Source organism: Carlito syrichta, unplaced genomic scaffold (genome assembly GCF_000164805.1).
Source record: "Carlito syrichta isolate Samal-C Ts95f unplaced genomic scaffold, Tarsius_syrichta-2.0.1 Scaffold314991, whole genome shotgun sequence".
Taxonomy (NCBI): Eukaryota; Metazoa; Chordata; class Mammalia; order Primates; family Tarsiidae; genus Carlito; species Carlito syrichta.
Genome location: NW_007259087.1, coordinates 15,082 through 25,564, shown reverse-complemented (window position 1 = coordinate 25,564; position 10,483 = coordinate 15,082). Strand labels below are relative to the sequence as shown.

General features: G+C 36.8%; 1 protein-coding gene across 1 annotated transcript in view; it reads left to right on the top strand.

Annotated features, from left to right (window-relative positions):
- The window catches only part of LOC103274828 (NIPA-like protein 2), a 64,644-nt gene that overhangs the window by 43,591 nt on the left and 10,570 nt on the right, over positions 1-10,483 (top strand). Inside the window, exon 4 of the mRNA XM_021706021.1 lies at positions 5,781-5,840. Within this exon, the coding sequence (XP_021561696.1) occupies positions 5,781-5,840 (60 nt within the window). The remainder of the gene's footprint in view (positions 1-5,780; positions 5,841-10,483) is intronic.

Sequence of the window (10,483 nt, the reverse complement as noted above, 5' to 3'; positions counted from 1 at the left end):
GAATATTTTCCACTTGTTCGTGTCAGCTTTGATTTCTTGAGCAAGTGATTTGTAATTTTCATTATAAAGGTCTTTCACGTCTCTGGTAGGAAGATGCCAAGGTATTTCATTTTTTTTGTGGCTATTGTGAATGGAATTGTGTTTTTTATTTGGGTTTCTGTTTGTTTATTATTGGTGTAGAGAAATGCGATTGTCTTTTGTACATTTATTTTGTATCCTGAGACTTTGCCAAAGGCCTTTATCAATGTAAGGGAGGCCTTTGACAGATTCTCTTGGGTTTTCGAGGTACACCATCATATCATCTGCATAGAGAGATAACTTGACTGCCTCTTTTCCTATTTGAATACCTCTGATTGCCTCCTCTTCTCTGATTGCTCTAGCCAGGACTTCCAATACTATGTTGAACAGGAGGGGAGAGAGTGGGCATCCTTGTCTAGTTCCAGTTTTCAGGGGAATTGGTTCCAATTTTTGTCCATTTAGGAGTATGCTGGCTGTAGGTTTCTCATAGATGGCTTTTATTATTTTGAGGTATGTTCCCCGTAAAAAATTTTTTAAAAAGCAAATTCATACTTGTAAATGATACATTTAAAAAAGAGAAAGATCTCAAATTAGTCACCTATCATTACATGTTAAGGAACTAGAAAAAGAAGAAGTCAAACCAAAGTTAATGCAAAGAAGGAAATGATAAATATTAGAGCAAATATAAGTGAAATGTAGAATAAAAGCAATAAAAACTAGAAAAAAAAGAAAGAAAAAGTGGTACATCAAATCTTGGTGCTTTCAGTCATACCTGCATACACAGAACGTAGCCATCTTGGAAAACAGAGGACCTGTGTCTTTTCCTTCAAATACTCCAACCCACTTGGGAAAGCACAACTTCATTTATATGTCTTTTTTTCTAATAACTGGCTATTTATAACATGTTTGAGCAAGAAAGATAACTAGAAACCATAAAGCACACATACTTCATTTAACTAGTTGAGGAAGTAAAACCCAAAGGTTAATACGTTAACCTGTGCTATCTTCCATAGCTGGTTCTGGAAAAAAACAAAACTTGAGCCCAGGTGTTTGGCCCTCCCAGCCCAGCACCTTGCCACCTTAGGTAGTGTTATGGCCCTAACAGTTCTTCAGTAGGACCTTCTACTTTTCACCTGGAGTGAATTTTGAAGAACAAAAGAGCAGGGAAGGCTTTTTGGCTCTTTCCTGTCCATATTCCATTTCCCAGCATTCTCAGCCTCACCCTTTCCGGCTGAGCATTTCCTTAAGGATAATGAATAAGCATGAATTGAAGACAACTCAGCTCAGATTTGACTAACTTTTGCAAATTTTATATATAGCCTATATATATAGATAATTATTTGGGCAACTGCAGTAGCATCACCCACTGTCGATTGTTGATAAGCTGAGGAGTGGGGCGGGGAAGGGTATCAACTTTTGTAAATATTTTCCACTGCCAAGAATAACAACAGTTCATGAATATGGGCAGTGAGTTTTGCCTGGAAAAATACCTATCTGAATGGAGGGACATTTTCTTAACTTTCTGGCACTATTACGGGCAAGGAGAACATGCATCTTCTACCTGGTTTTCCTCACACCATTTTTTTCTCCTGAAGAGATACTTAAAAATTAAGCAACAAGTTTGGTGCGCTTTCTCTGTGTAGACCAGCGTCTTCTGAAGGCCGGAAGGAAAAATCATTCATGAACCTCTGCCCAAATATGCCTCAGACCAAAAAATGCACACAGAACTGAATGCTGGAGCAAATACATAGTAATAACTATAGTTTAATCATACCTAGTACAAATCTATTTAATTTACAGACACATTTCATTTCAACGCTTTTTAAATGATTGATCTTGAAATGCTCTATTTTTGAATATTAAATTTTACTATAGTAATAAAAGTGTAATAGTATTTTTTCCCTTTCTAGGTGTTCATCAGGCAACAGTTATTGTTCTAGCAATACTAGAGCAATCTCTGATTGCAAAGATGTATGAGAATACTTCTGTTTTTTTCTCATTTTTAAAATTTACTACTCTACTTACAAGTCATGTTATTAGTTGTTGCTGAGATACTGCCTTTTTGCTCAGCACAGCTCTCTTTTACTATGTTTTGCCAGATAAATGAGTTATAAATAAATGTATCTCAATAGAATATTCTTTTTTATTACTTTCTTTGCTAGATAAATAAAACTAAAAAAAACCTTGTTCTATTACCTAAAAATTTAGCAGAAAACTTCATGTTCTTTTAAAACAGAAAAAAAAATGTCACTGGCTGAATCTTGAAGCTTGTTAGACTTCTAAATTCTTTCAGAAACAAAAAGTAGCATATTTATGTTTTACAAAATTGTTAAGTGTTTTATTGCAGTTGATATAATTTGATGCATGTAGTATACTTAAAGTTTTTTTATGTCACAATCATGTCCTTTTTAAAAAGCCTTTAGCAGGCCAAGTGTGATGGTTCATGCCTGTAATCTCAGCACTGTAGGAGGCTGAGGCAGGAGGATTACTTGAGCCCAAGAGTTCGATACCCCTCTGGGCAGCATTGCGAGGCCTCATCTCTACAAAAATTTTTTTAAAAACCAGACAGTCTTGATAGCACACACATGTAGTCCCAGCTACTCAGGAGGCTGGGGTGGAAGGTTCCTTTGAACCTAGGAGTTCAAGGCTACAGTGAGCCGTGGTTATGCCACTGCACTCCAGCCTGGGCAACAGAGCGAGACCCTGTTTCAAAAAAAGCTTTTAGCAATGAATTTTTTTAATTTCCCATATAACACTTTTCCCTCTTTCTTCTGAAAGTAAAATTATTTATGAAACTGTGGTTTAGCAACAAGAAGAGACAGAAAATGATATCTTTTTGTTCCTTCACGAGAGGCAATGGAGTGTAGTGTGCTAGAAAGAGCTCTGGACTGAGAAGAAGGAAACGTGGGTGCTGCTTCCAGCTCTGCTGTAATATCAGTGTTTGTTAGATGGTTGGATCAGTGAATAGACACAAACTCTTTGAACCTCAGTTTCCCAATTACCAAGTTTAGAACCTGGAGTAGATTATGCCTCCTACTACTCTTAAAATTTCCTCATTGCATGTAAGCAATGTCTGCCTTCTTACTGGAATCCTTTGTTGTGAAATAGTCTTCTCAAGGATTGCCATAATGGAATACATTTGGTATGTATTAGTGTAGTGATACTTCACCTATTTTTTAATTGCTAATTCATCTCCCTCCACTTGGAAACATTCCTTACCTAATTACACAGGAAGCCAGTGATTGGTGGGGGGGATGAGGGGGAGGTCTTGGTTTTATACCTTTTCTAATGCTCTAACATGTGAGATTAGTTTCCCTGAATTCTTTTTGTCCAAATCTAAAATCAAAAATTTTCATACATTTTTATACCTGTCCCAAATTCAGTTCTTAATTTAATGAGCACATATCCATACATGAGTTTATCTACAGAAAGTCTTGCTGTCACGTTTTAAGGCCCTACTGCTCGATTAAACTCATGCTTGGTAAACATTTCCCATGCTGTTTATTTTGTGTGAAACTTCCACTTCTGTAAATAACCTGCCCAAGAGAAGTGTGGAAGGACAAAGATCGACTAGAAAGAGAGAAAGTAGGTGAGAAAAAGAATGGAAAAAAATACATGAGGATCCAAGATTATCTTGCAGGAGAGTTTCTGGTGTGGATTTGTTACTTTGTTTGAAATAAATTACTAGAATAGCAGGCATAATCACATTCAAATTTAACTACAACATCTGTTTAGTGGATTATTATACAGACATTAAGATTATATCTATGAAGAATTCTTAATTTACTGATATGTAATATGGTAACTGAGTAAATAAATTTTGTATATAGTTTGATCTAAACTAAAGGGAAATAAAAACACCAACATATTAACTGCAGTTTTCTCCAGATGATCATATTATTTTTCATTTGTGTTTTTACTTTCAAAAAACAACATAGTTTTTGTTAAAAATGTACCATAAACATTATGTTGTGGGTTTTTTTTGTATTATTGCAAATTGGGGTTTTCTCATTCCTATACTCATAGAAGAATGGCCCCAGAAGAGGAACATCTCAAAGAGGTTCAACTTACTCCTCGTACCTGAGGGGACAGCTGCAGGACATGTCCCAACTATCAGGGAGAGAGTCCAGTAGCATCAGACGTGGGAAAGTGGATCTAAAACATCACAGGGTCAGCAATGCAGGGTTGAGGTCCCACATGCTTTCATGTCATTCACTGAACATTTATTGATGGATGCTAGCTACATACTGGAGATCTCAGAAGAATACGAAGACATATCTCAGACTAAAAGGAACTGATGGACTTTTAGGAGAAGACAAATAAATCTTAAGTGTAATGAAAAAGCTGTATACAGAGGAAATCACAGCATAAGAGCAGAGTAGTCAGATTGGCCCAGGGAATCCAGAGGCGATGTTTGAGTCTAGAGTTGGTCACAAGGATGGGGCAGAGTTGCACATGTAAAGACCATTGAGCATGAGCCTGCATGATGGCTTCTGGGACTTATGATTATTTTAGTAAGAGTGGACACAGATTGTAAAACAGATAAGAACACACTTATCTGGTAAGGAAAGTGACAGGAGAAAATCATGACTGTCTTTGAGGGTCCTGCTGTAGTGTGGCTCTTGTCCTATAGATGACAGAAACCATTTAGAGGTTTTAAAGCTGTGGATTTACATTAGGTTTGCACTTTAGAGAGATTATTTTGGTGGTGGTAAGGGACAATGGGAGAAATAAAAGGTCAGAGGGAAGCTGTTATGATGATCTAAGCCAGAGGAGCAGCTGACCTGAACTGGGAGGGAAGGGGATGACAAACAGAATGAAGAGGAGGGATCGGACTTGAGAGACAGTGAAATATGGACTTGGATCCAGTAGTCTGTTGGATTTGGAGTGTGAAAAAAAGGGGGAATAGGAGGATTCCTGGGATTCTGATGAATTCTGGTAGATAGAAGAACCAACCATTAAAATAGGGATTAGACCAGGCCCAGTGCTCAGGCCTGTACTCCCAGCACTTTGGGAGGCCGAGAGACCCCGCCTCTACAAAAATAATAATAATAATAATAGCTGGGCATGGTGGTGTATGCCTGTAGTCTCAGCTATTCAAGAGGCTGCGGAGAGAGTGTCACTAGAGCCCAGGAGTTGGAGGCTGCAGTGAACTATATTGCACTACTGTACTCTAGCCTGGGCAACAGAGTAAGACGTTGTACCCCCCCAAAAAAAAAGAAAAGAAAAAGAAGGAAGGAAGAAAGGAAGGAAGGTGGGGAGGATGAGGATGAGGAGAGAGAGAGAGAAAAAAGAAAAGAAAAGGAAAGAAAGAAAAATGAAAGAAAGAAAAATAGGGATTATAGCGGGAGATACTGGGAAATAACGCGTGGCTACTCTGGACACACTTAAAGCCCTTTTTGTCCTTCCATTTCTTCCATTCTACCTCTTCCTGTCTTTCTAGCCCTTCCTGCTCTTTCTGCCTTTTTTCTTTCCACCAATTTGTTTAGTCATTTAGTAAACTTTTATTAAGCCCTCACTGTATACCAGGCACTATCCTAGCCATGTCCTAAGTCCATTGTAAACCACATCAATTTCCTGTATCTTCTACCACACGAGGGAAGAAAGTAATTTTTACAAACACAACTGCTAGGTTTCTCTGGGTCAGTTCACAACTCATCAGGCATAAGACACAAATTGCTTGACTTCTTTCAAATGGCATTGCATGATATATATTTTTATATTGGAGCTACCACTAATACTAATGGCCATTTTCTTTCTAGGTAGTGCCATTATTTCTGTTATGTTTCTGAAAGAAAACTTGAGAGCTTCAGATTTACTAGGTAAGTAATTATTTAATTCATGTAATTATAGCATTGTGTGATTAGGAAAGAAACCATAATATGTACTAAAAATTTGTACTTTTAAAACTGGAAACAGGCCAGGCATGGTGGCTCATGCCTTTAATTCTAGCACTTTGAGAGGCCAAGGTGGGAGGATTGCTTAAGCCCAAGAGTTCAAGACCAACCTGGACAACATAGTGAGACCTCGTCACTACAAAAAAATTTAAAAATTAACTGGGCATGGTGGTACACGCCTATAGACACAGCTACTTGGGAGGTTGCAGAGTGAGACCCCAACTCAAAAAGATTAAAATAAAATAAAATTGGAAACAAATGACTAAAATGGGTGTAAATCTCATTTAGAAGTGAGCATCATTCTGTCTTGGAGCTCCCATCTCTGCCCACATGAAAGACTTCCATTGTCACTGTGACCACTGTGCATGCTATTGGCCATCGCAAATTATTATTTTGTAATAATATTAATGTTATGAAATTTGTATGAGCATAATAAAATCTGATGAAAGCTTCCATGTTACCTAGAGGGCTATTCTACATCAAAGGATGTATTTATTATAATAAAAACCACAAAAAATTAGATGTACCAGCAAACTACCTAATTTGTACTTAGCTTTCTCCAAAGGTAACACAGAACATTGCTCTTTAAAATTTTATTTGTAAATACAGTTATTAATGTAAAACAACAGTAGCCTTCCTGGCTATCAGAAACATTTCTGTTATATAGTAAAGCCACTGTTTATTTATTGTATCCTCCAGCTCTTGTTGGAAATATCATTGGTGAGAGGAATTATAGGGATTCCTATTTTCTTTTTTTTTTGAGTTGGAGTCTCACTCTGTCGCCCAGACTGGAGTGCAGTGGCCGCTCCCGGCCACCGCAGCCTCAACCTGCTGGGCTCCGACGATTGTTCTGCCTCAGCCTTCCAAGTAGCTGGAACTACAGGCACGCGCTACTACACCTGGCTGATTTCTTTTTATTTATTGTAGAGATGAGATCTTGCTGCCCTGGCGGGTCTCGAACCCACAGGCTCAGGAAATTCACTCACCTCAGCCTCCCAAAGGCGCGAGATTACAGGCTGAGCCACCGAGCCCGGCTTCCTAGTTTCTTCCTTGACAAAATTCTGTTTGAATTGCTGCTGACATATGCTAATGAATACAGACACTTTAGGCACTTTGAATAAAACAATGCCTGCTCTCTTCTAAGGAGATCATATTTTTTAAAAAACTTGAACTCTAAATGTGGTATCAGTGTTGGTATGTTGAGCATTTGTTTTCCCTGATCATGTTTCCCTTGAGCCTAATGTCTTAAAAATGTTTTCACTTTTTCTTTTCCTCCTTGGTTTGATTCTGCTAGCAGAGTTTTTAGTCAACATTGTCAAATTTTTCATGGTTAAGTGTTTTTCTAAATGCATTCATATGTGGGTTGTATCTTTTCCAGCATATTCTTTTTCTATACTCTTTTTTATGGATGATGGTTTATGGAATCATTTGGGAAAGTAATATGAAATCAGAAGTAAGAATCACCAGTACCTGAGTTTTATAAATTTAAAATCAGGTCCTACATTATTTTTCTCATTTATCAAATGAGGAAAATTTTAAGTCATTTTATCTAACATCTGCCATCTTTTGTAGTTAGTGGTTGATTAGCAATCAAATTAATCTAAGATATTTAATGAGATAATGCAGATTTAAATGGGGATTTTCTAATTATCTTAAATATTAGTCATAAAAAGAAGATTAAGCTAGAATACCTGCCCCCAAATAATTTATAGTCCATGATAAACTATATTCACAAACAAGCTTTTTTTAAAGTAGAAAAGATATGTATCCTAATGCCTGCCGTGAGCCTTGAGTTTACAAAAGTGATTCTGAATCAGCATTACTGATATTTTGGTCCAGATAATCCCTCATTGCAAGGGACTGTCCCATGGACTGTAGAGTCTTTAGCATCCCTCCTGGCCTTTTCCCACTTGATGCCGCTAACACCCTCCCACCAGTTATGACAACCAAAAATGTCTCCATACATTCCCAAATATCCCCTGGGGGATAAAATCACTTTCGGTTGAGAGCCACTGGTTTAGAATAAAGAGAGATTACCCCAGCTGGGAAGATCAGAGATAATTTTTTCCGGCAGAAGTAACATTTGAATTGGTTCTGACTGCTGGGTAGGACAGAAGTAGGCTATATCCAAGGATGTGAAGGACAAACAGAGGGAACAACAGAAAAGTTCACAAAGGTGCAAAAAAGGTAAGGTAAAGTCTCTGTTTCCTACTGTACTGCAATGGCTGCCGATAAGGATTAGGGGAAGATAAATGTAAGTGTCACTATGGAATGGAAGAAACAAACATCAATATGTACAGGCGATTTGATTATATACTTAGAAAACTCAAGATCAACTAAACATTATTAGAAGCAATAAGCTTCTAAGTAGAAGAACATTACTAGAAGCAGTAAGTTAAACATTAAAGGATATAAATTCAACTTACTCTCATGACTTCAATCTCTGAATTCGACCTCTGCTATCAACTGTATGGCCAACCTAGTATTAGTTAATGTTTCTAAGCTGACAAATATACTAATTTAAGACTATTTGAAGGTCAAAGTGGATAATTCATATAAAAGCACTTTAAAAAATGCAAAGCTTTGTCAATATAACTGTCATAATTTCTACAATCATCTTCATACATGAAAGATTCCTAAGAGGTAATATTAAAAGTGTAACATAAGGAGTGAGAAACATGCACATACAAACACGCGCACACACACCAAGAAAACAAACTAACTAAATAAAATCTCTAATTTAATTCATTAAAATTTTTCTAACTCTTCATATTTTAATGACAGCTAACACTTATTAAATATTTACTGTTGTCAGATACTATTATAAGTGTTTTATACATGGATTATCTCTTTTAAATGAAGGAATAATTCATTAATAGAAGCAAAATCTGATATTTAGAGAGGTTAAAAACTTGCCCAAGTTATAACTTGTTTGTTTGCCTTCCTGACTTAATACTCTTTGATTAAGACTGTATAACTGATAAATCACATTTGCCTCACATCATAGTTAGAAATAATCAATTTTGCATTTAATCTAGTGACACTGGAATAAAAAAGGATTTAACCACCCATTAATATCATAAGATTATCATCATCTGAGATGTAGTAATTCAGTCCATAACTAAGGAAGTCAGGGAAGAGCTTTTCCCAAGCTCAATCAGTAATGTGTTAAGTCATATGTGTTTTCTTTGGGCCTTTATTGCTGTTGCCTTGAGAAAATTTAGCTCTTTCTGTTAAAAGCAAAAAATGCATTTTTTTTTCTTTATAGGGACTAAAACCAAACAGGGGAAAGAGTGGTTAGTGGTGTTTTTTAAAGATTAACATATGAGCATGCTAAAAATTAAATTGTCAGAATGTGTAAAGGAAAATCGTTTATTTTTCCCTGTTTCAAGCAAAGGAAAGTTTGTTTTTCATGATGGAACAAATGAAGATTTTGGGGCCATGTGGAAACAAGCTGAACTAATTTATTGCCAAATGTTACTCTGTGGCTATGAAGCTTTTCACCACTAGTCTCAAAAAAATGACCTCACAAAAGCTATGTCTGAAAGGAATGGCCAACTATTATTAATTCAATGACAGGTTTTGGACTGTACTCTGATTCTTAGTGGATTAATAATTTTAAATTATTTAAATGATTATTTTTTCCTTTTAAAATTTCTCTCCACTTCTAGCAACTAAAAACTATAGTATTTTCTTCTCTCTTCTCCTTTAGTCATCAAAAGTACCCAGTCTAATAGTCTGTGAGCTTCTAGTTGATTTAAGACCAGATAGTGTCATAGTAAGAAATAAAAATTGCAGTCAATTCATCAGCACTCTCCAGAGACCAGTGATTTGATTACTTCAAGTCACTTATAAAGGGTTTCCCAGATAAAATGTCAAGAGGTTAACTGTGAGATGAAGACCATTTCCTTCTTGCCTTTTCCCATGCCAGAGGTCAGCTTGGTTTGGGGCCAGTGTGTAGAACAACCACTAAACTAGTCAAATGACCCATCATCTCTAGTTGAGGAGACAGATTGACTGTTTTGGTTGCAGAGCTGTCTCAAGAATGGAAGAATTTCCTCACAGAAGGTCCGGGGCTACTTGGATTCACTACCTTATTGAGATTTTCAGTCAGGCTTATGGTTGGCTGCCATACATATGAGCGTGCTGCACTTACAGGAGAGTCTTCCCAAATGGCTTGAGTAATACAAAACTATTTAGCAATTTTTGAACTAGAATTTAGCAATTGTAGTTTATTCTGTGACTTCTGGTAGCCCACAAAAGGTGGACTCCCACTGATTAGGAGATACACAGGGGTGGGGGGGAGGAAAAACTGGAATTTATTTATAAAAAGTTGTATAGCTATTCTTACATGTTTAAACTTAAGTCACCTTCAAAGTACTCTCTTTTTGAGGCAATACACCTATTGAGATGCTTTTTCCACTGCTCAGAACTGTGATTGAACTCGTCACTTTTGATGTCGATTAGTGCTTCTGCTGTTATTTTTCTTTCACCTCTTCCACATTGGCAAAACTTTTTTCGTCTTGAGACACAAAAAAATTTGCTGGAGGCAAGATCAGGTGAATTAG